The sequence below is a fragment of the Zophobas morio genome, unplaced genomic scaffold (assembly GCF_036711695.1).
Source record: "Zophobas morio isolate AGI-343-1 ecotype UQ-CSIRO unplaced genomic scaffold, CSIRO_AGI_Zmor_V1 ptg000011l, whole genome shotgun sequence".
In the NCBI taxonomy this organism is placed as follows: domain Eukaryota; kingdom Metazoa; phylum Arthropoda; class Insecta; order Coleoptera; family Tenebrionidae; genus Zophobas; species Zophobas morio.
Genome location: NW_026972116.1, coordinates 10,249,517 through 10,276,306, shown reverse-complemented (window position 1 = coordinate 10,276,306; position 26,790 = coordinate 10,249,517). Strand labels below are relative to the sequence as shown.

General features: G+C 31.9%; 1 protein-coding gene across 2 annotated transcripts; it reads right to left on the bottom strand.

Annotated features, from left to right (window-relative positions):
- Positions 1-3,237: 3,237 nt before the first annotated feature.
- On the bottom strand, positions 3,238-6,085 carry LOC135126481 (organic cation transporter protein-like). Of its 2 annotated transcripts, XM_064052504.1 has the most exons (9): positions 5,815-6,085; positions 5,111-5,365; positions 4,878-5,063; positions 4,477-4,831; positions 4,205-4,429; positions 3,877-4,153; positions 3,557-3,825; positions 3,402-3,504; positions 3,238-3,259 (listed from the first exon to the last, which is right to left on the bottom strand). In XM_064052504.1, exons 1-8 carry the CDS (start codon positions 5,825-5,827, stop codon positions 3,417-3,419), a joined length of 1,668 nt encoding a protein of 555 aa, XP_063908574.1. In that variant the 5' UTR covers positions 5,828-6,085; the 3' UTR covers positions 3,238-3,259; positions 3,402-3,416. The 2 variants fall into 2 exon arrangements, with proteins under 2 accessions (XP_063908574.1, XP_063908573.1); XM_064052503.1 differs by lacking the exon at positions 3,238-3,259 and having other exon boundaries at positions 3,362-3,504.
- Positions 6,086-26,790: the final 20,705 nt, after the last annotated feature.

Here is a 26,790-nt window from a genome sequence, read left to right as displayed (position 1 = left end):
GTACGCCTCTGATAAAAAGATCATTTCTCATTTCTATAGCAACATTTAGTCTGAACAAAAGATTTATTGTTACAGTTGCTAGGATATACTAAAATAAATTAATTTTACCTATTTATTCTTCAGTAGCGTCTAAAAAGGTTGCATAAGGGTTAATTTTCCCCTTATAATTTTGATAACACAAAATAAGTTTTTCAGACTTCTTAGATTTTACGAAGAACTGTCAATTTTATTGTGCGTCCCTTTCAATAACACTCTGTATATAAAAACTGCGATTCGGTCGGTACTTATAACCTACTTGGACATAAAATAAAGTGTATTTTCAAAATTTAAAAATTGAAAGATCTGATAAAAATGTTTCAACACTTTATGACATCAAAACTGGAAACAGATTTAAATTTTATCTTAAACTCTAATTACGATTTTATCCTAAACAGAGATGTAAAAAACAGGTTTTTAAAACTTACGGGAATAAAAGAAAGAAAAAAAGGAAAGGCACTTGAACTTGACAGTTTTTAACACTTAACACTCTTTGCTAGTCATTACTTTACTCTTTCTTTAACGATTTATATGACAATGTAGGTGGTTCTAATTTTTCTACAACCCAAGAATGCATCAACCAACCTGTCAACGGGAGCTAGTTCTATCATTTTTTTTTAAGTTTTTGAAACCTATCCTATGTTGGTATAAGTTTTACGCTTATAGGGTGTTCTGATTTCCATAGTCTACTCTAGTCTGAAAGCTTTTTGATCAATTAATAGGGCTTTCAGATTCGAATTCCGTATGCGGACATGTCGAAATTACTTAAAGTTTGAGATTAGTATCCATGGTTGTATTTTTTTTTGCTATTCGAGATAGTTTGGAGAACTACTGTTCTCGACGTGAGCCTATGGGGAGAAATTATACATATAATGTAGTGTTCATTCCATAACAATCATGGATATTTTAAATTTTAAAGCCCTTGACTTAGGATAGGGGGATTGCAATGCACGGCAACGCAAGTGGTTTTTAAGAAGGGTCTCTTGGTCGCTTCTTGCTATGACTTTTTTTTGAGGGAGTGCAGTGAAAACACGTGTGAAAATTAAAAGAACGTCTAACTTGGTTTGTAATTTCATAAAACGGCAACTGTTTAAAAAAAATGAATCACGTTCGACGCTACAGTTGACCTCAACAAATGTAACTAGTAAAATATCAGTTTATTTGTGATTTTCTAATCTGAAATGTGTACAATTTTGACTATTCCATAAATACATGTAATTTTTATTTTATTGTTTATAAATTCGCAGTTCATCTTAAGATTTTTAACTAATAGGAGTACAATATTTGCAATAGTAATGGAAACTGTTCTTGTAAAATACGTAGTAAGAAATTCATTTATTCAGGCCCAATTTATTTTAGTTATTAAAGGTGTACCTCAAAGTTCTGCATGTTTTTACTTAAGTTATTATATTATATATAACACACGCTTAAACGCTTACGCCCGTATTATTTTATTACAGCATGAATTTGAACATTTATTCTCGAATTGTTATTTTGATTTTGATCGTATTCAATAAGTGTCTTGTTGTGTTTAATGCATATGTACTTTGTTCTATGTGTTGTGGGAATTCTCTGATGTAATCTTTATGAACTCATTTTGATTTAACCATTCACATGATTAATGCATAATTTAACCTCACGTAATTTTTTATTGTTTAAAGATCTTGCTACAGGTTTGTTTGCTTTGCAGTTTCAGTAATTCATTTAATTACAATCTGAAGTTTGGGAGTGCACAGTTCAAATTAATCGGTCACCTGTATAAAAGGCATGTCGACGCGGACTGTTTTGCTGATCAGTTCTGAACCTTTAGCACGTGTTAGATTTTTTTTTAATCAACAATAACAAAATGAATGAGTTGAAGTTCATCGATTAGTTGCAACAATGTTAACAGGCGGGATTTTAGCACAGGTTGTCTCGTAAAACTTTTTCTTTCAAAATTCTCGGGGTACTTATTTCTTCGTGGGATGAGTTTGCCCTTTGGCCTGAAGAGAGCTCGATCGCTTTGATCAGAGCCATCGATCCATGATTGGACTTCCGATACGGCTTTGTTTTTTGTTCATTTTTAAATTGGTCCCCACACCATCGCAGCAACTTGTGTATTTGCATGCAGTTCCTTTAATTCAAATGTATCGTTTTCTTTGTGTGCTTAAATTAATGATATTCAAATATGTGTTTTGATTTGTAATATATGATCTCATTTCTGAAAGTTGCAGAGGGTTTTTCGCAGTTTTCCTTTTCAAAAATGGAGAAATAAATAATTCTGTATTTCATGTTTTGCATTTTGATTTAAAGGCGCTTTTCCAAGCCCTGGGCCTTCATCACGTTGTGTAGTAGGGCTCCATTTTTGTTGACGATCACAGTTCAAATTTTGAATTATTCGCGGGTTTAAAACTTTTGTGCATATGTCACAATTTTAGCGGGATGTTTGGGTTACCACAATAAGAAGGGTTTTTTATTAAATGTAGGGGAACCTAACAAAATATTTTTCGTATGAGCTAAGAATGTTGACATAGACAAATATGGAAAATTATAGTTTCCTTTCTGAAACGTGAAGCAAGATTTCATTTAAAAAATTGATAAATAGTATTAACAAATTCTATCTTATTAACCCGAAAAACATTAGTGGTATAGTGGTATGTATTTACCTACTTAAATCACTTTTACAACAACTAGGTTTAAAGTCTTTAAATAAATAAAAGCGGTGAACGATATATTTCTGATTATTGTTATTAAAGTAATAACTGTAATTTTGAAGTTAAAAAGCTTATTTGTTTATTTCTTGATAAAATAGATTATATATATTATACTTTTCATAACAGATCAGAAATTAACATCTATCATGTAGATTTTAGTGTAACAGATTATGTAAAATTAAAGAAATAAATTTAAGATTGAATACAATCAATAGAAAAATAATGTAAGAAAGGTTTAAGGTTCGAAACATTAGGAACGGAAAAATTAAATAACAAAAACAATGAGAGTGAAGAATGAGTAGATAATAATTTTAAGGTTAAAAGATTTTCGAATAACCAGTCCTTGTAGATCTTTGTTTTTTATATTGTTACTCGGTTAATGGTGAATGATTTTGTTGTTTTATTAAGGGTTCTTTTATTCAACTCAATGTTATTTGTTCACCCGGCACCTCCACCAATTTGAACCCTTAAAAAACCTATGATTTTGTTTTGTTTCTTTACCTTACCGCTTTTAGTAGTAATTTTGTGTCCTTTAAAATAAAAAAAACTTACTTTCAGAAAAAATTTGATTAGTTTTCTATTCTTAAATTTTACTTGCAAAGCAGATCTTATTGTTATCAATGAAATTTCGTTTCTTACAGACTATTTATTTATTAAATCACATTTACGAACCTTTTATATCTAATTTTATATTTTAGTTATATCTAATGAAGTATCCTTTAGAATTGTCGGCAGCGAAATGTAACACCTATTCATTTCATTCCCTTCATTGACCCTTAAATTTATGTGTGTTAGTCCAACAACAAATACTTACAATAACCACTCACTTATTAACTTTAAAATTTAGGTCATCTATCGTATCTGGTAAAGGCAATCCTTTAGTTTCTGGCAAGAGCAAAATCAGGAACGTTTCCAAAATTGCACCAATCCCTAAAAGAATAAGGGGTAGCGTGGGTGAGAAATCTTGAATAGCGATAACTAAAGGCGCAATCATAGACCCAATTCTTGAAAACATAACGGAAGTTCCAACACCAGCATTTCGCACAGTTGTTGGAAACAGTTCACCCGTAAAAAGATACAAAGCGGGCATAGAAATCTAAAAAGAAATGTTAAAATACAATAATAAAATAAAAATGAACACAAATACAGATAATCCAACAATGCCAATTCCTGCTATCACTACTCTGGGCCAGTCTTGTTCGTAAACACCCAGAGGCACACCCAGAATACCGAAGAAACAAGCGGCTGTCAAAATGTGAGCCGAGGCTATTGTCAAACGTCTTCCAAAGCGTCGTACAACGAAGACGCAAAGAAGAGTTCCCGGAAATGCCACAAAACCACTAATTGCTGCTGTGAAGTAAAGATTGCTACCTACTTTTCCTGCATATTGTGAAAAAGCATAGAACGTTACCCCTGCAATTAACCTAAAAAAAAAAAATGGAAGAAGTCATCCATAAGTATCCATTAACGCATACCAGTTGACACATAATAACACGTTTCTTTTAGCCAGTTCTGGGGTAGCAAATAGTGCTGACATTCTGGGTTTGGTGTCTTTATTGACGTCTGAGGAGAATTCGTTAATGGCAACTTGTACCTTCTCAGAGTCTACTTTGTTGCATTTCGCAGCTTTTTGAAGGATTTCAGTAGCTTCGGTTTTTTTACCCGTTACTAGTAACCAACGTGGAGACTCAGGAATGAGCCTAAATGGTTTTTCTTTAGTTAAAGTTTTATCTGGTATTATACATACCATAAGTAAAGGATATAAAAAGATGACAGTAAAGATAAAGCCAAGTGCAGGTCTCTCCAATCTCTATAGAGGTACGCTAAACCTGCCATAATAGAGTTCCCAAAACCATATGGAATTTGGTACAGAATTGGTACAATACTTCTCCAAGGACCACCTACAACTTCCATACACATAACAAAGGAAACAACAATGGTTCCACCATTGGCGACGGCTAGTAAAAGTCGTGTTACTACAAAACCCCAGTACCATGGAATACGTGATGCTGCTATTCCAAAAAGCGACTGAAGTACAATACACACTATTAAAGTTTTCTTTCGACCGTGGCGATCCGCCATTATTCCAAACATTATATTTCCTAAAAATGTCTTCATATAAGAAGTAAAAAACAAAATTTATTTTACCTATTAAAACTCCAAACATTAATGTAATCTGGGATACATCTACTAGTCTTTTATTGTCGCAAACCAAGTCCCATTCTGTTATTATAGTAGAATGGAAAACAGTAGTGTTGTAGGAATATCCATCTTCACATAGTGCTGCTGTTTCATTTTCAGCACCAATACTGTGACAAAATCCTGAATTTAGTCCTTCCTGAAAATACATTTTCAATTTTGATCAGCATGGTATTATGAACTTGCATGTCTAAGAAGAGGATGACTGTGTTGAGCATCTTTCAACCATTCCAGTGTTGAATTATCAGTTGGCGTATCTGATTTACACCAAAATTGCGTTGGAGGTGCTAAAAATATGATGCTCAGTTGGAACCATGCAATTGGAAATTTCAGTAAGGCCATGAGAGAAGAGATTTTAAATTGCCACCACCCAAAATTGCCGATGGTGGATTGTATAATATCATGGTCATGTTTGTCCTCACGTTCAGGGCATTTCTCTGAAATAGACACGAGGATATGATTATCTGACGGCATTTTTATAAATTGTTGTCTTAATATGTTTGTTACTTAAGCACAAGGTAATCAGATATGCCGTTAGAATTTTCAACTCAAGTATGAGAAATACATAAATTTTATCGGAACTGGTTTAATTCCACTGATTAAAACAATAATAATTCACAATAACATTATTTTAACGTATGTAATAACTGAAACTCACTGCAAATGCAAAAGATTCTGTTTCTCAAAATTTTTTCCAAAAACCATTTATATTTTAACGCAACAAAGAGTTCTATACCTGAACGAAGTCGTTTGAGAGGTTATACGGAGTTAAGTAATAAAGCAATGGAAACGTAAATAAAGATTTTGCATAAGAAATCATATTACTAATAAGGCTGCCTTACAATTGAATTGCAAAATAAATAATAATTAATTAGATTCCACTTACCTAATTGAGACATATTCCTAAACACGAAAGAAAAACGAAAAACACACGTGATACAAAGAACTCGGAAATCAACTGTTTTAAATTAAATGTAGAAGAGAAATTCTTCGTTGAAGTGAAAGTCAGGCAGTGTGCGGATCGGCAATAAATTCAGCGTTATTACAGATTTGAATTTTATTTATTCATATTTTTACAGTTAGACACGTAAGAATTAATTGGAGACTTTTGTAAACTGGTAGCTCTTCATTGATGAGATTTGTTTTAGTTGTTTGTTAGTAAATCAAAATTGCTAATAAACTATTAATAATCTAATCTTAAAAATTATCTCTTCATGTCAATGTCGATGTGCAAAAGTCACACAATCAAAACATGAATGTAGGGAAACAGATCAAAAATATGTACAATGTCTTGACCTTTACGTCACACACTTTCGCCTAAACGTAATCCGTCTCATCACACTTAAATTTCTACACGTACGATTAATAACCTTTCTTTGAATTGAGAACAAAGCCTAAAGTAAACCGAAGTTTTACAACGTCTAGAAACATAGTTGAGTCCTGCAACACATTTCTGCTGAAGCGTGTATTTATTATTATGTACTTCTAGCGTTTATTATTAAGCGAATACCCCAACTTGGTGATTTTTACTTTAAAACGCATATAGAGCATGGAGATGTACTTGAAATAAAGCGATGAATTTCTAACTGTAGTTCGCCTACACTAACGAACATTTTAAATTTTAAATTTTACAGTCAAATTGTTATACAGTTTAGTGTTAATTTGGGCACAGATATTTTGTCGAAGAGTTACTGAACTTTGGTTTAACGCTACAAAAAAGTTTTATGGTTTTTCAAAATTCGTATTAGTAAACGGTGTTTATTTTTGGTCTACTACTTCCCTACTTCATATTATATATTTTTGTTTTTGTTTAAAAAACACTGATGATATTAATACATATTTATACAGGTCTTCATCTACTTATCACGTTATAGCTAATATCTACGTAAGCAAAGTTATGAAAACATTACAAGTCTGAAAGTTGACCTGATACGTAGGGTAAATTTGTTGTCTTAACCTGCCGTAACTAAAAATGTATCAAATTTGATTTGTTCTTGATTTTGTTTGATTTATTAACCATCTATATTTATGAATCGTATTAATTGTTAATTTAACAAAAACTTGTAGGATATATAAAATAAAATAAAATACATAATGACTAAAATCTTGAAACTCTAAAAATGCCTTTCCTTTGTTTTGATGACGTCCACTTTGTTAGCGAAAAGAAATGACAATGCATGTCAAGTTTGGTGCATTGCCATTCCTGTTTTTCTTGTTAGTTTGAGCAGGAAATATATTTCTGAAGCATAGTAATGTTTTATTAGGAAGGTTAACATTTTAGTTAACAAAATCACTTTATTATCAAGATCAAGGCCATTAAAAGTACAGCCATGTACAAATGTTTGAAAACAGATATTGTACATATGATTATTGATACATTTAAATCTAAGGAAGATGTCTCTGCATTTTATACTTTTCTAACAAAAAGAATGGTGTTAATAATGTATGGAAAAACAAGACCCATTTCATATTTGCTAAATTTCAAGAATCAAATTCTGTTCATTATATTTTTGAAAATGTGTTTTACTTTGACATGTTTAACGTTCCTGCTAGCTTTATTACTTACTTACTTAGATACTTATCCCCATTCAGCCTTATAAACAGCAGTGGCGGCTCGTGACTGTCTGATGTGGTGAGGCGATGATAGAAGTTTGACAATAATAGTAATATTACTTGGTTATACTAGTTAGTAATAATAGAAGTCTTGCCTGAATACCGGTCATTCCCGGGTCAGTGGTAGGTCCCAATAATAATAATAATAATAACACCCATAACACATTGAATCAACAATGTTTTTACAAGTCAAAATTTTGTTGAAAGTAGCACTTTCTCGGAGGTATTCGGGAATAGTTGTTGTGTTCTTTTCTAAATGTTTTAAGCCCATGAAAATTTTAATGTGTACTTTGGAACTTTCATGTAATTTTGCACTTCGGATGAAATTCTTTAAATCGTTATATCCCGGGATGTTGTGTAAATATTACGGCAGAGCCATTTATATGTTTCGTAGGTACCAAGTTGACTTAAAAAACTTGGAGTACTGACGATTCTGTCGCTTATCAGTGGAAGTTAAATGAATTAACGGTTTTGACTGCTCGATATTTAGCAAAATTTGCCGACGTTCTAGCTCGGTTCGCCGCGAAAACGGCGGTTCAAGAAGCAACATGACGATATCGTACTCGGGATTCATTTTTCACTCACCTGTACCCTGTATCTATGAAAGAGACAAAAACACGAAACACCAACACGTGGGTTTTTATTCACGTTCATGCTAATTACCCACGCACCGCGCAACCCTACCGTTCTGTAAAATAAATGGAAAAATGGTTTCATGAGTACGCCGAAATTGGCCGAGAAGCACCGAAGATATCGCCTCAGTTCCGAGCGAACGCATGTATAGGAGTATAGGAGCTGAGCCATGGAAATCCGTGTCTGTGATTGGGCTTCGCTGGTTCAAGTGAACCGACGTTCTGGCCGCTTCAGTTAAAGAACTAGGCGCATAAATCGTACGGTTTTCAACGAAAAATGTCAGCAGGAAGCGTAAAAAATAAAAAATCATGTAGATTTCCCATTTCAACATATTTTTGTAACTAAAAATGCATTGAAAACTCTTTATTAATTATAAATAAAGTCAATCTGTTCTTAAGATATATGCTGTGAGGCGCCGCCTCACTTGCCTCATCTGACGAGCCGCCACTGATAAACAGTAGGGAGAGCCATATTTGTAGTCAGTCTTACAATATAATTGAATTTCCGATATTTCCGGTTGATGAAGTTCAGTTGATAGGAACAATACTTATTTAGTTAGTCTTACAATATATTTTCATCTTTACTTTGTTGGAAAGGGATCAAAATTAAAGGACTGAAGAAAGTTTTGTTGTACAAATCGTCTTAGTTTAAAGTAGAGGTTAGAGGTTTAATATATATAATATATAATATATAAGTTATTGAAAAAAGTTTGCTACTAGAGCAGTAAAGTTTTGTTTGAAACTTTTCTCACTTAGTTATCGCTCAATTTCTGTTGACAATATAACGGAGTTTTGAAGTTAAACATTTCTTTTTGTGATGAACCTGTTACATGCCTTGAAATAACACAACACAAATATGTCTAAAATATAACTTCACTCGTCAAATTTTCTTGAAAAATTAATATCGCATTTTGAAATTGTGTTTGCTTAACGTAATGTGAATAGTCTAATTAGACATAAAAATAGCTGTTTGATATATATATTCAATTTGTTTTTCTCCTTATTAAATAGAAATTTGTTTTTAAATTAGAACTGAAAGGATTGCATAATCCGAATCTTCATGGGCTGTCAATTCCTTTAATTTTTGTGTTAGAATGTTAATGTAAGTGTGAAAGTTTTAGTAAATATTATTAGGGTGTAAGTCGGTTAAAACCTACTTAGCCAGTTAAGATGTAGGTTATTCCATCAACAAATATTTGATTCAGTGCTATACGAACATTTGAAAATGAAATTATATAATAAATATAAATTGTTTAATATATTATTATTTTTCATATCCACTTGGGTTTAAGAGTGATACCTACATTTTTTATGAAGTACGTTTTTTTGAGACTGTAAAAAATAAAATTTTAATGCCCTAGGGAAATAAATGAACACTTATTTTACCCTTTAACATTTTATGCAATGAAGAAAATTGTAAAACTATCTTATTTGTCAGAAAGATTTTGTTACTGCTTCTTTGTGGCAAAAATTTAGAAAAAAATGTTTGTAAAGAATGCGAGATGGTTAAAATTATACTTTCATGCAAAAATTGGAATGCATTATATCGATATCTTGCTTAAACTGATGAATTATTAGCAGTAAAACTATTAACAATTTTGTTTTTATTTCTACAGCGTAAGCTTAGCAAGTAGAGGATGCAAAAATAGGTCCCTGTTTCCGTCTATCTGTCTGTCGTCTGTCGCCTGCATCCATATTTATTAGATAGATAATAATCTACCCGACTTATTGTTGTCAAACTTGATATGTATGTTAGGAATATTATTGTGTAGAGAGTAAAACGCCGACCAAAATTTATCTCATTCTCACTTACAATTTGGTGACGCCACCCCAAAATTTTGCATGATAAATGTCATTTAAATTTTATAATAATAAAATATACTTGTGGCTTGTGGTTTATTAAGTCGCTTTGAGTTTTTACCATATCCACCCAAATTTTCGCAAACAAAATATCACCATTATCTTATACTTTAATACAAAAGGAACGCTGTCCAGACGCTTGTTCTCAACTTGTTAAAGCGTGTATTCTTATTTTTTTACTTATAGAGGTTATCATAAAATAAATAAAGTTTTGCAATTTTACAATTTTTCGAAAAAGCGGGATCTGTTGGACTGCATTTCAGAGGTGAGGGAAGTCTGTCTAAATAACTGTGGACCAATGTTTTTTTCTCATTTTTGTATTATAGAACATAAATTCAAAAATTGTTTAGATGGAGTTTTTTAAATATTTACGAATTTGATCCTACGAATAAAGATACAGTTTATAGTGTTATATTACATGTTAAGAGATGACTTAATTTTTAGCTTATATTTAGATAGTGCGAAGTCAAAAATATTAAAATGGGCATAGCACTTGTTAACAGGGTGATCCGCTACTTTCAAGACATAATGTGATCACTAAAACACGAGAGTTTAGTTTCTAATGCAAAATTAACCAGACACTAAGTTTTTTTTAAATATAACAGCATGTATTTAATTCAATAAAAAATGTATTTAAATATCATCAGTATATACCATTGTGCAATTCACGTAATATAAAAAATATAAATTTGACTTTTCTAACAATATAAAAAAGATTTTTTTTAAATTAAAATAAATTTTGTATAAATCTGGCACTGCAAAGCCGCCAAATTACTGGGCAGAATCGTGGTTTAATACCATGTATTTACTCCTCGAGCCTGTATTACAGCTCTCATTGTTTATAGCATGCTTTGCACCATTGCAGCAACCTCTTCTTGCTCTATCTCGTCCCACTCATGCAATAGCGCCTGGTCTAGCTAAACCACGGTGTGAAACTCGCGCTAGTTGCTCCTAATCCTTCCTTCTAGGTTGTCCCAACCATGCTTTATTGGGTTTAGGACTGGACGTCTGGGTGGGCACCTCAAAACCTGGATACCAACATCCTGAACGTACAACAAGTGATTTCAGCAAAATGCGGGCGAGCATTATCATGCATTACGAAGAAATTTTTCACAACAAATGGGGCAAAAGGTATCACATGTTCTGCAAGACATTCCCTTATGTACCTGTCCGCGTTTGTACTACCTTCCAGAAACGTTATAAGGGCTGTACGAGCTTCCAAAGAAATGCCTTCCCATACGAGCATGCCTCCAGTGCCGAAACCAAAGAATATTTAGGTATAGGCGAACCTTGCGTTATGCGCCCCTCCCCTACACATAAAAATTCAATTTTACCGAACAGTTTTATTTATATTTTTACTTCCCGAGCGTAAGCAAAGGAAGTATTGTAATCGAGTCCGTCGGCCGACTCTCTACTTTTACGTATTCTCGATCTTTCATGACCCCTAGAAGACGAAGAAATAGGTCTCCCATTTCCGTCTGTCTGTCCGTCTGTCCGTCCGTCTGTCCGTCCGTCTGTCCGTCCGTCTGTCCGTCTGCCGTCCCGGATTTTTATTAGACAGATAATCTCCGAAAGTACTCGACCGATTGTTGTGAAATTTTGTACTTATATTAAGAATATCATGTAGATGATAAAACGCTAACCAAAATTTGTCTAATCATCCCCACCACTAATGCGATGACGTCACTTCAAAATTGTACATAGTAAATGGGTTTTCAATTGTATAAAATAACATAGTCCTACACATGTAGTTTACAACTCCGAATCGACTTTTCACCCGAAACGTCCAGATTTTTGGAAAAAAAATCAAAATTATAAAACAACATTTTGAAATTTAATTTTTAATCTGCTAACCAGAATGCTTTGAAATGTTGCAGATGTTTTAAGGCTATAAAGAGCATCATAAATCTTTAGTCAAAAAATATTTGCTTATCCCCTCCAAAAACTTGATGACGTCAGCTCAAAAGTTTGTGGAATAAATCATATCTAAAATGTACAAAATATGATGAGTCTGTACTTGTGATCTATCACTCCATTCATATTTTTTGGATTTGCATATACAGGGTGACTCAAAAAAATTAATGAATGCGTGAATTTATTTTATCGATTTAATCAGGAATTACAAAACCGAATGCTTTGAAATCTTGGAGATATTTTAAAGTTATTATAAGTATGGTAAACTTTTGTTCAAAATGTATTTGTTCATCCCTCCTAAAAAAATTGATGACGTCACCCTTAAATTTTGCTGAATAAATCCTATCTAAAATGCAAAAAATATGATGAGTTTGTACTTGTGATTTATCATTCCATTCATATTTTTTAGATTTTCTTAAGAGGTGGCTCAAAAAAATTAATGAAGTCAATTTATTTTATTGATTAAATTAAAGGCAACACTTATTATTAGTATTACATTGGACCAACCCAATTTGGTAGACACAAAATTTTTTAAAGTAAAAACTCGGTTGAAACATAAGGGTAGCACGCTTATTTACATCGACTTTAACATTACAGACGTGCATTTGTTTTATGCGCTGACTAGGTTCCGCGAATGTGGAATAGACATGTTTATAATCAACCAATTGTGAATTTCACCGTCAAGAATTAAAATAAAACCCAATGTTTTATATAATAAGCGGAAGTCGAAGCAATAAAACCGATGGTCGTTTTGTTTACAGTTTCTCTGTTTGACTCTCACGTATGCTGTTACGCTTGTCATCTTAAATTAAGAATGTTTATACATAAACGATTTTCAGTTGCCTCTCATATTACACACCGGCGCCGTATACGTGAGTAAATTGTTTCGTTATTTTATTGATGATAACAAATCAATATTCAAAACGACCCAATTCATTTTCCCGAAAATTTGGGAATACAATAATTTTATTCTTAGTATTACACTACATCTATCCCAACTGATATACGTGTCCTTGCAAAAATGTTGATGACGTCATCGCAATTTTTTTTTAATTCCCACTACAAAAATGTAATGAGAAAAAAACACAATAGGCATGCGGTCGTCAAGTTTCCGACAGCGAGGGAAGTACTGTCTAAACTCTTTAGACCAATTTTTTAAGTATGCAAAACAGATACTATGATAAAATATAAAAAAAAAGAAACAAAATTCGAGATTATACATGTAGGTATATAATAGATATGTATAAATCTATAAATATTATGTAAGTTCAAAATAAAATAAACATTCAAAAACCTGGCGCACCGGTTACATGTTTCTGAGCTTCCGTTCAAAATAAAAAAAAAAGATTAATATGACATAATTCTTAGTATAGTTTTGGAAATTTCATTCTACCATATAAAATTTTATTGACGATAACAAGACGGACAGTAGTACAATGGTAAGAAATATTTATGGCTCACACCAGTTCACTCGAATTTGTCTGAGATCATTTGGCAGGTAGTTGTACTCATAAAATAATGGTCATTTCCGTTCATAAGTAACGATGGTCCCTGCCCGGACCTGGATTATTCTGGTTTATATCATCTGGGGATTACCGGCACGCGACAACTTAAGTTGTAAATATCTCTTGCTATTGTACTACTGCTGAAATTTCCAAAACTATAGAACATAATTTTTGGACGAATTTGGCGCCCCTAGGCAAGGGCCTACTGGGCCTATAGCTAGTTTCGGCATTGCATGCCTCCACCGCCAAATTGTACGTTGCAAGAAAAGAAATAGAGATTAAGTTAATCACGTATTTAACGAGGCGTTTAGCGACGTCCGGTTGGCATAGAGTCGGTCACGTGATATTTTAATGCTGTAATGCAGTCAAATATGTATTTGCATTGAGCTTCTGTAAAATGTCTCTTATAAGAGTTTTATTGTCGTCGGTTAAGTCAGGTCAGGCTGATTCCTACTTCCTACATCAGCTGTGTCATGAGCTGATGATCTTGAAATGGCTAAAGTGATTATCATCAAACATATCTAAGAACCCTCCCGATTACACCAACTTTGAAACAAACAAAAAAAAAACACATTGAAATCGGTTCATCTGTTTGGGAAATACAATGTCACAGACAAACAAAGGCTTCAAAGTTATGCTATAATTATAACACTGCTCTTTTTACGGTGGAGATTAATAAAACAACAAAGTAGATTCACGAACACTCCAGTCAGATAAACTAACGTAACGTGGTTAGTAAATGACTGTAATTAGTGTAATTACTAGTTTCATAATTTATATCGGATTTGAAGCACAAGCACTTTACATAATGTTTTTGAACATTTTCTAGTTTTCTAATGTTTATTAGATGATAGGGCGACCAGATAACTGTGCCGCAATCAAGCAGCGACCTGACAAGTAAACTATAAAGCAGAACCAAGAACATTTCTATATTATTTGCATGACATAATAGAAATTCAACCATTTTATTGGTCTTGTGTACGTCATTAATATTATTTACAGTTGATAGTGCTTGGTTATAAACACAATAAATGTACACATAGGTATGTCGTTAGAGACCGGACTAATGCGGGTAACCTCAAGTCGTCCATAGGCTAGTGTTCTCACTCTCTCTCGAATTAACGCTATGTACGTCAACAATTGTTCTCTTGAGTTTTTCTTCATAAAAATGAGTTCGTAATGTGAAAATCTTGACATTTTATATTTTCTGTGTAATATGAACTATGCTGGATATGCGTGAACTTGAAGAAAAGAAAAAAGTCTTTTTTGTACAATAAAGCTAACCACATGAAGGCTAATCATATTTCGTGCAAAAATAGTGCATCTAAGTGAAACTGAGCGCACCAAATTATTATTAATGACTATAGATTACGGTGACAAAAGATAAAGTTTTGCTCAAGTAGTAACACTTTTCAAGGAAATTCGTCCTGAGCGAGAACCCACTTCTAAGTCTACGGTTTCAAAAACCCTACGAAGATTTAATGAAACTTCAGTGCAACAATTAGCGCTGCATCACAGTGTTAGTAGAAAATCAATTCAAACAATAATGAAACAGGAAAAGTTTCACTCATACAAAATCCATTTGGTACAAGAGCTAAACGAAGATGATTTTGATCGTAGAGTTGAATTATTTACCGAAATTATTATGAACAGATACTTAACAACAAGACGGAAATTTTATCAACAAGATTTTGTTTTATGACGAATCTATATTTTGTTTAAGTGGTCATGTGAACAGACACAACTGCAGGTACTGGTCTGACACAAATCCATAATGGATGGAGCAAATCTAAACACACCGTCCAGAAAAACTGAATGTTTGGTGCGATTTTATTGGTTACCATATAATTGGTCCTATTTTTATTAATGGGAATTTAAATTCTGAAGGGTACTTAAGGCTGTATAGTGCCTAAACTTAGCGAATTGTTTCCTAATTACCAAAATCCGGAGCTACCAACAGAAGAAACTATTTGGTTTCAACAAGATGCTGCTCCACCCCATTTTGCACGTCAAGTGCGACAGTACTTAAATGAAACTTTTCCTGGCAGATGAATGGGCCGAAGGGGTACTATGATGAGTGGCCTGCCAGATCACTGGATTTGACTCCGCTTGATTTTTTTTTTGTGGGACTATTTGAAGAATCGCGTTTGTATCAATAGATCAATTCACATTGAAGACTTACAGGAACGCATACCTACGTAACGAAATTGCTGGCATTCATCCAGAAATTCTCATTAATTCACTACAAAATTTTATTCAGCGGCTTGTTTACTGCCAGGAAGTAAATGCAGAGGATTTTGAGCATCTTTGGTAGAAAACAGAATTTTAATTTTGGTTTCGGTTGTTACTGGTTAGTTCGTTTATTGTTTAACATTAATCGAAATTAATAATTGCTATTAATTTATTTAATTATTGTTTAATAATTTATTTTGTCATTAATCAGAAAGAAAATATGATTGTGCTGTATCAATGAATTCAGAAAAAAAGGCCTATTCAAAAATGCATCTCGAAAACAAATGAAGTAAAAATTTATTTTTTTTTTTATAAATAAGTAAAGCACAATTTCTTGTACGCCTGTACCTAATTTCAGTTGATTTGTGCAATTGGTTCTCAAGATATTTAACCGTTTAAAACATTTAGTTTTCGGTCTAGTGCGACTTTACGTAAAATTTGGTAACAAGTTAGATCGGATTGTTCAGAAAAACACTATAAATGAAATCATTTCATTCATTACCTACTTTATATAATAAGGTATTCTGAAAACAAAGCACAGAAAATGCTTTAAGAAAATATTTTTATGCAAAAGCAAATAAAACGTATCAAAAGTAACAAACATTAAGCTTTGCAGAGTTTTTTTTCAATTTTATAAAAATAAAAATTCACATAAATAAAAATGTGGCGATTTATTATGATTACTATTATTATTATTTTAGGTAAATGAAATGATGCATACATATAACTCATCCGTATTTACTTATAAACTAAATTCCATTATCACAGATTCATAAATAAAAAAGTTATGTGAGGTGTCCTGTGTCCATTTTTAGCTAACTCACCATGTATGAGATTAAAAATTTCTAAAATTTTGAGATGACGCGATTTACCTAATGGTGATTTACCATGTTCACGATTATCTTAAATCATGCAGGTAGAATAAGAGGAGAGAAGATTGTTTAAAAAAGTGCCTGGCACCGCGCATTCGACTAGGGTCATAATAGAGTCCGGATTTGTATGCGCAAATTTTTTCTGAAATATGCGCATATATATGAACCCAAAAAGACTGAAATATGTATGTATACATTTTTATAAAATATGCACGGTTTTCAACACTCATTACAATTTTAACTAATAAAAAAGTATTAGTGTCATTTGATCGATATTAAAAAAAAATGCTTATTTTTATTAAAATGCAGACATATTTTTTTAGTAAATTTGGTGCCAATATAATTTCATTTATAAATTGCACCTATTAATTAATTTTGGAACTTATTGTCTTGCTGCATACTTTGTAGAAAATTTTTTCACCCTGAAAAATGAGTAATTTATCTCATTTCTTTTGTCAAGTATACCTACATATCAACTTTCCCCCTTTTTATTGGATTTGGAAAGTCAGATCATAAAAATTTTAGTCTTAATCCATCTTAAGCCTTAAACCAAGTTATTAACATGCAGCGGACCGCAATAAATACAAATTAGTAGGTATTTACAGTTTTTCGAAATATGCGAAAAATAGAAAAAATGCTAAATATGCATGCGGTATGCATTTTGCATAGAATCCAGACTCTCCTAAATGACTCTTCCAGCTTCTCCATGAACCTGATTATTTCAGTGGCGTGTTGGAAAGCGTTTGCCGGGTACTGAGCATAAAACACAAAAATAATTTAATGAGGTAATATAAAATGAATAATATAAGAGCAGTAGCAATAAAATTTACTTGAGTTTTTATGTTGCAAGAAATATTTTTGTTTTTATACCATAAAATTAAGCAAATACTTAGTTACACTCCAATCCATTTTAAACCAAACGGCAGTGCTTCTGATCCTCTGTACTTAACCGACCGACCACAATGAGGCATGCTTCCTCCTGTCATTCTACCTCTATGTATTAAATGGTGTATCTACAAAATTTCAGAACATTCGGTATTGTAATTTGGAAGATAAATCGTAAAATTTTCTTGTATTATTGTGGTGGAACCATAGGAACATATAATATGTATATTTTACTGATTTATTTAGCAACATTTTGAGATGAAATCATCACGTTTTTGACAGGAATGACCAGATAAATTTTGGTTAGTGTTTTACCATCTACACAGTATGTTAAAATATATGTATATAAAATCTTACAACAACCAGAGACAGACAGAGAAACAGACAACTAACAGATGATAGGCATACTTTTTCATGTTCTAAATGTTACAAAATGTCAAGAAAACTTGACTTTGACCAATCATCAAATGATCAAATGGATTTATTACAATAGCGATCGGGAAGTAAAACTACAACAAAACATGTTTAAAGATTTCACAACTTCGAGGCTGTAAGTTCAAAAATAATAAGTTGTCCCTGTTACTGCAACTTGATTTTTGATTATTAAGATGTAAGTAATAGATAATGAGTTTTCAACTGAAAATGTTATTAAGTTGGCGTTGCTTTTTTGATAAAAGAAAATGTAGGTAGTGAAAAACGTATGTGTTTTGTTAATTTATATTGTGTTGTATAATTGACATTTCCGTGTTGTCGATTTAGGTTTATTGTAGACATACTTCACAATGTTTACTAAAAATCAAGGCCAACTTGATGACTTTCTCAATATGTGTGTATGTAAATACAATCGAAATTAATACAGTATGTGTAGTACACTATGTATACATTTATTTGTATGTTGGGTCACATATATTAAGAGCTGTAAAGTAACATTACAGCTGCAGTGTACAATAATGACAGTTTTCATTATAGCCTAACTAGTATCGCACATGTGTTAGATTTATTAATGTATTAGAAAAGTCACTTTACTTCTAATGAAAAATTCTTCGTATCTATAGTTCTGTTGATTCAGAAAACCACATATCGTTTGTATATATGTTTTATTTTTAATAAAATAAAAATAGTGGCGTACTTTCACAACCCCAGAATCAAGAGAAAACTAAAGCTGCAGTGCTATACATCTTAAAAAACTAATATTTTATTTTGTTTAGGACAAACGGTGTTAACCATCACTATGCTCTAAACTGTAACATTTAAATTTATCACAAAATATAATGCTGTCGGAAATGATCTTAATCATCAAAATTATATTTGATATAATGTATCATATCACTGACATAACTTTAATTTTTCAGTTTATCTCGGAGGAAAACAAATGTGCCAATGACTTAACTAAAAATAAAAAATTCTATGTATTAATGAAGTCTTTACGAATTTAACGTCATTAAAAAACAACGTTGTCAACTATCTCATTTTGTCGTATATCTTTGATATTTCAGAATTCATAAATAAAGTTTTGTTAATTTCTTTTTCTCATTGGCAATCAACTAATTTTTACAGAATGTATTCTTCAAGAAAATATAGTTATCGTGTACAATTTTGGTAAAAATAAATTACAATTCCGTACTTTTTGAGTATTAAATTATCCATAGCGCCAAAGTTTCCGTAAGGTTTTCACCGTTTAGTTAGAACTTGCTTAATGAAAATTTTAGAACAGAATATACACATACCAAACGAAAAGCCTTATAACTTTTATTTTTACTTACTACTTACCTCACGCTGATTTTTTTCTTGATAATAGCCCTTCTTAAATTCTTTTCTTCAAAGGTCGTTTTAGAATTTACTTAAGTGTTTTGCAGTGAGTTCACCTTTTTCCAGCGTTTGAAGCCTGCGCAGGTTTTATTATTGTGTGACAACTTGTATCAATTTTATAACAAAAATTGCTGATAAAATGATTCGTTCAATAACATATAAAATTATCGTTTTAAATGTATTAAAAAAAAAACAAAAGCGGAGAGCTGATTGTTTTTTTTTTCTGAAATGTTTAAAAGTCTGCTGAATTGATGAATGGGGAAAAATAAAACAAGAAGTTTGTACAGTTTTACGTTAAATCTGAAAATATAAAGCTTTGTTTAAAAATTTATCAGTCATCAATATTTCAGAGTCCTGGAGAAAAACTGCAATCAATACAATATTTTCCTAAACTCTTCTGTGCGAATTGTCGGAGTTGTATCTATTATTTTACCTCCTCTTCTGAATAGTTTCTTTATGTATTTTGTTTATTCACTCAAATTTTTGTATAGCTGTGTCTACTTTTTATCTCTTTTATATACACACGAGAAACACAGAATCGCTACTGAAAAATCTTGTTAGATAAAGGACATTGCAGAAGTAAATTAAAACTTTGTTTTGACATATTGTTTTAATTAATTAAAACTATAATTTTTTTTAATAAAATTTTATATTACGTTGGATAGTTTTTGAATTAAATTAGAAAACCAAATTTCTCATATTAGGATAACCTGTAGGTATACCTACGTTAAAAATAAAGGATAGTTTACTAATCAGTAATCACTAATCACTCATAAAAGACCACATCATGACCATTGCATGTATAGACTGTTCATCTAGCTCTCCACGTTTTTTTCCGAAGAATTTTAAAACTGCAGGTCATAAATTGGGTAAAAAGTTACGCCAATCCATTTTACCTGAAAGCTGTAAACTTGCTTTACAAATTTATCTTTCAGTCGATTTTTCAGTATCCTTGAAGACATTTCAATCAATATAATCCCTTCGAAAACACCGTTAAGTGGATCGCGCACTTCCACAAAAATAAATATCTCTTCTCAGGCTCTTTTTTGATACGCATTCGCAAGAAAATCTGCGAAGGAGCTTATATAAGAGAGAACAAACTCAGAGTCATTCACCCCATAAGGTTGAAGTCCGCAATGCTCAGCTGTTCTGAAACAAACTTCGATCATGGTATATTGCCAACGGTGTACACTTCGCTTTATAACGCCGAGGCGGCGTCCTCCCAACAGAATTTCTGGGCTATTTTTGGATTATTAAAATTGATATGTTAAAGATGTTACATCACGATAATCAGAATCACGATGCGATGCGCCTGTTTTTTTTAAGCGCCGGCGAGTCCAGATTAATGAACTCTTGACTTGTCAGTGGGTCGTTTCTTCCGAAATTAATTTTTATGCTGAGTTTTACACAAGGGTGTTCATAGGATATATGATATTTTTATGCTTCCAGAGAGGGAGAAAACTAATTATATTTTCAGGATTTACTCGAAACTTGTCTCAGTTGAAGTGAAATATTTTTGTTAAAAGTAGATAAGACTACGGTGGCCTTAATTAAAGAGCGATTAATTATTACGACTACAAGTACTTTTTTTTAGAGGTTATATTCCCACCACGATGAACCTAAATATATGTATATGCGCATTACACGAACACCGACGAAAATTAAAAAAGAAAGAAATGTTTATTGTTTCGTTCGTAATAATTTTTTAGTTTATTTTGCAAACATAACAAAACCTCATAGTCAGAATATAATATGAATAACAACAAAAAAAAAATTGGTCTAAAGAGTTTAGACAGTACTTCCCTCGCTGTCGGAAACTTGACGACTGCATGCCTATTGTGTTTTTTTTTCTCATTACATTTTTGTAGTGGGAATTTAAAAAAAAATTGTGATGACGTCATCAACATTTTTGCAAGGACACGTATATCAGTTGGGATAGATGTAGTGTAATACTAAGAATAAAATTATTGTATTCCCAAATTTTCGGGAAAATGAATTGGGTCGTTTTGAATATTGATTTCTTATAATCAATAAAATAACGAAACAATTTACTCAGGTATACGGCGCCTGTTTTTGAACCACCTCTTAAGAAAATCTAAAAAATATGAATGGAATGATATATCACAAGTACAAACTCATCATATTTTTTGCATTTTAGATAGGATTTATGCAGCAAAATTTAAGGGTGACGTCATCAATTTTTTTAGGAGGGATGAACAAATACATTTTGAACAAAAGTTTACCATGCTTATAATAACTTTAAAATATTCCCAAGATTTCAAAGCATTCTGTTTTGTAATTCCTGACTAAATCGATAAAATAAATTCACGCCTTCATTAATTTTTTTGAGTCACCCTGCAAATGCAAATGCAAAAATATGAATGGAATGATAAATCACAAGTACAGACTCATCATATTTTGTACAATTTAGATACGATTTATTCGGCAAACTTTTGAGCTGACGTCATCAGTTTTTTGTAGAAGATAACCAAATATATTTTGACTAAAAATTTATTATGCTCTTTATAACCTTAAAACATCTGCAAGATTTCAAAGCATTTGGTTTTGTAGTTCCTGATTAAATCAATAAAATAAATTTACGCATTCATTAATTTTTTTGAGTCACCCTGTATATGCAAATCGAAAAAATTTGAATGGAATGATAAATCACAAGAAGAGACTCACCATATTTTGTACATTTTAGATAGGATTTATGCAGCAAAATTTTGTGGTGACGTCATAAATTTTTTAGGGGGGACGACCAAATACATTTTGATCAAAAATTTACCATGCTTATGATAATTTTAAAATATCTTCAAGATTTCGAAGCATTCGGTTTTGTAGTTCCTGAGTAAATCAGTAAAATAAATTTTCGCTTTCATTTATTTTCTTGAATCACCCTGTATATGCAAATCCAAAAAATATGAATGGAGTGATAGATCACAAGTACAGACTGATCATATTTTGTACATTTTAGATATGATTTATTCGGCAAATTTTCGAGCTGACGTCATCAAGTTTTTGGAGGGGATAAGCAAATATATTTTGACTAAACATTTATTATGCTCTTTATAACCTTAAAACATCTGCAAGATGTCAGAGCACTCCGTTTTGTAGTTCCTGGTTAAATCAATAAAATATATTTACGCATTCATTAATTTTTTTGAGTCACTCTGTATATGCAAATCCAAAAAATATTAATGGAATGATAAATGACAAGTACAGACTCATCATATTTTGTAGATTTTAGATATGATTTATTCGGCAAACTTTCGAGCTGACGTCATCAAGTTTTTGGAGGGGATAAGCAAATATATTTTGACTAAACATTTATTATGCTCTTTATGACCTTAAAACATCTGCAAGATTTCAGAGCATTCGGTTTTGTAGTTCCTGATTAAATCAATAAAATATATTTACGCATTCATTAATTTTTTTGAGTCACCCTGTATATGCAAATCCAAAAAATATGAATGGAGTGATAAATTACAAGTACAGACTCATCATATTTTTACAGTTTAGATAGGATTTATTCGGCAAACTTTCGAGCTGACGTCATCAATTTTTTGGAGGGGATAAGCAAATATATTTTGACTAAACATTTATTATGTTCTTTATAACCTTAAAACATCTGCAAGATTTCAAAGCATTCGGTTTTGTAGTTTCTGAGTAAATCAGTAAAATAAATTTACGCATTCATTAATTTTTTTGAGTCACCCTGTATATGCAAATCCAAAAAATATGAATGGAGTGATAGATCACAAGTACAGACTCATCATATTTTGTACATTTTAGATATGATTTATTCCACAAACTTTTGAGCTGACGTCATCAAGTTTTTGGAGGGGATAAGCAAATATTTTTTGACTAAAAATTTATTATGCTCTTTATAGCCTTAAAACATCTGCAACATTTCAAAGCATTCTGGTTAGCAGATTAAAAATTAAATTTCAAAATGTTGTTTTATAATTTTGATTTTTTTTCCAAAAATCTGGACGTTTCGGGTGAAAAGTCGATTCAGAGTTGTAAACTACATGTGTAGGACTATGTTATTTTATACAATTGAAAACCCATTTACTATGTACAATTTTGAAGTGACGTCATCGCATTAGTGGTGGGGATGATTAGACAAATTTTGGTTAGCGTTTTACCATCTACATGATATTCTTAATATAAGTACAAAATTTCACAACAATCGGTCGAGTACTTTCGGAGATTATCTGTCTAATAAAAATCCGGGACGGCAGACGGACGGACAGACGGACGGACAGACGGACAGACGGACAGACGGACAGACGGACAGACGGACAGACGGACAGACGGACAGACGGACAGACGGACAGACAGACGGAAATAGGAGACCTATTTCTTCGTCTTCTAGGGGTCATGAAAGATCGAGAAAACGTAAAAGTAGAGAGTCGACCGACGGACTCGATTACAATACTTCCTTTGCTTACGCTCGGGAAGTAATATTATTTGTTGCTAAAATTTTAGAGTAGTGAGATTCAGATAAAAATAGAGAATACGACTTCAAATGAAATGTTTAATGGATGTTTGAAAAAGGAAAGTAATGAGAGAAGACGTACTTTATGGCGAAAGAAAACTGAAAACTGCATAATTTGTCATGTATTTTTTCACCTGTGGTTAAAAAGTAAACTTTCAGTTGTCTGACGAAAAAGTTTTAAAAATGGAGATTTGAAAAACGACCTTAAAAATTTGTTAGCAAATAATGTTACCTTTGAACATTCAAACTGTATAAGACGATTTCGATGCAAATTTAAGAATACAATGTGATAAAAAACGATTGGAACATATCAGATATTTTTATATTGGTTACATTTTGGACACTAATTTAAAAATGTATTCAGAAATCGTGGAAAATTGCATTTAACTTACAGTTAATTTTTGATAATTTATTATATAGCCCAAATTATTAAGAATTAATTATTTTTAGAAATCACCATCATACATTAAGATTTCGTTTTAAAGACAGTTTAATTGTTTGCCTGTGAAGTAATTAAATTTTTGGAATGGAAGAACAGTTAAATTATGACCGACCATTTACCATGTCTATGATCGTAAAGCATGTACAAAGTTTCTAACACAAATTGTAAAATGTATTGTGTGTATTGCATTATATTTTGAATTTTTTACTTCTAAGCAACTACTGTAATAGGGTCCATCCGATGAATAACTAATTTCATGTTTTTTCGACGTTTCATCTGTTGTCTGTCTGTCTGTCTGTCGTTTGTCTGTTTTCTATCTGTCGCCTGTTATCTGTTTGTCGTCTGTTGTCTGTGTCAATTTTACTAGACAGATAATCTCAAAACTACTAGACTGATTGTTGTCAAATTTTATATGCATATTTGGAATCGTGCAGATGGTAAAATGCTAACCAGAATTTGGCTAATCATCCCTACCAAGAATTTGATCACGTTATCTCAATAGATTCTATATTAAAGTGATTAAAATGTTATACAATAATATATACTGCTACGAATGTACGAATCCCCAGTTTTTCTCCTAGATATCCAAATTTTAGCAAAAAAAAATCCAAATTGTATGATCACCTTTTATACTAGTATAAGCGTTAGTCTAATCACATCTCCGCAGCATCGGTGGCTGGGTGGCTTCTTTTGACTTCCCAAGCGTAAGCTAAGGAAATATTTTTTCTTGCTGTAATCCTCATTACCTATATTTGTACTTTCCGAGCGTAAGCTAAGGAAGTATAGTAATTGAGTTCATCGGACGAATTGCCAATTTTATGTTTTCTTGACGTTTCATGACTCCCCTAGTACGAAAAAAGTAGTCTTCCGTTTCCGTCTGTCTGTATCCATTTTTATTAAACACGTAAACTCCGAAACCGTACCGATTGTTGTCAAATTTTGTTTGTATGTTAGAAATATCAAGTAGATGGTTAAATACTAATCAAAATTTGCCTAATCATCCCCACCAACAATTTTATGACGTCATCAATGAACCGTATTTTAAAATGATTTCAAAGAAAATCTTTTTAAAAGCGTACTCTGAGCAACACCAACAGGAGGGAAAACATCATCAGAACGGAAACATAAAAACTTCAAAAACCTTGGCTGAACTCTCTCAAGCAAATCTATATGAGAGACATAATGAGGAAACCAGACTACACCAGCATATTCAATCTTAGGGCCAATTAGTACAACAAAAAGCCTAATTAGAGTCGTTGTATTAGTAAAATCTTTGGAATTACGAACAATATAACCGCAAATCTTAAAAACTTGAAGAACAAATTTAGAGATGTGGGTTTTAAATACCTACCAAATTACTATCAAAGGCAACGCCCAAATCGATTATAATCTCAGGTCTTGAAATTGTGTTAGCTTGAAGCTTATAATCAAATACAACAATTTTTTTCTTTAAAATAAAAGATTTTATAAAGCACTTCTTATACTTCAATACAAGCTTATTATCCCTACACCATATTTCAACTTTGTCTAGGTTTGCTTGAAGAAATCTGCAGTCATCGGAATTTTAGCGAAAATTTTCAAGTCATCAGCATAGAGCAAAGATTTCACATTCAGTTCGGTCACAAGATCATTGATAAAAAGGACAAACAGAAACGGACCCAAAACCGACCCTTGCGGAACATCCGAAGTAGCATACTTTTTTCTACCAGAAAGATAAGAATTGAAAAAGTAAATTAATGAGGGGACAAAACTGAGTATACTATAATCAAGTTTGTCAAACGCCTTAGTGAGATCCATGTAAATAACATCTGTTTGTGAGTTGGCATCAAATGTCTCAGCAATAAATTGCGTTAATAAGCAAAGGTTAGTCACTGTACATCTGCCTCGAAAAAATCCATGTTGACAATCAGAGATTAATTGTTTAACTTGGAAACAAATGTTCCCAAAAATGATGTCTTCAAAAACTTTAGAAAAATTATTAATCAAACCAATGGGACTGTAATTCTCAATAGCAACTGGACTGCCGTTCTTAAACGGGAAAAGTACCCAGCTTCAAAGAGAGATTAAATATGCATAATAAAAAGCGATTAGACAAAGACACTTGCAAATTTATTTTAAAAAATTAAGAAAATAAGACGTTATTCCTCTTCAGTAACTGAAGATAATACAATAGGAATATCAGAGATAGATGTGGTATTAAATACAGAATTAGAAATTGGATTGTAGACGGAGTGAAAATATGCTACAAAAGAATTGACAAAATTGTACAAACCAGAAATTTGGGCTCCACCGAATGTGATTTGATTAGGAATACTGTTGTTGCCATTTTTTAATTTTATGTAACGCCAAAAATCTTTTGGATTATCATTTAAATCTTTTTCTACTTTGCTGTTAAATTTTCTGTGTTCAATATCAATGTCATACTTAATATCCCTTCGTAAACATTTGTAAATCTCAAGATCGTGGGTTTCCAAATCTCTTATACTTCTTCCAAACTCGAAATTTCCTACTAATTTTCTTAAGGCGGAAAAGTAAACTTTCGTGGAATAAATTTAGGGACACATTTGTCTAATACTTTATATAAAGTATCATAG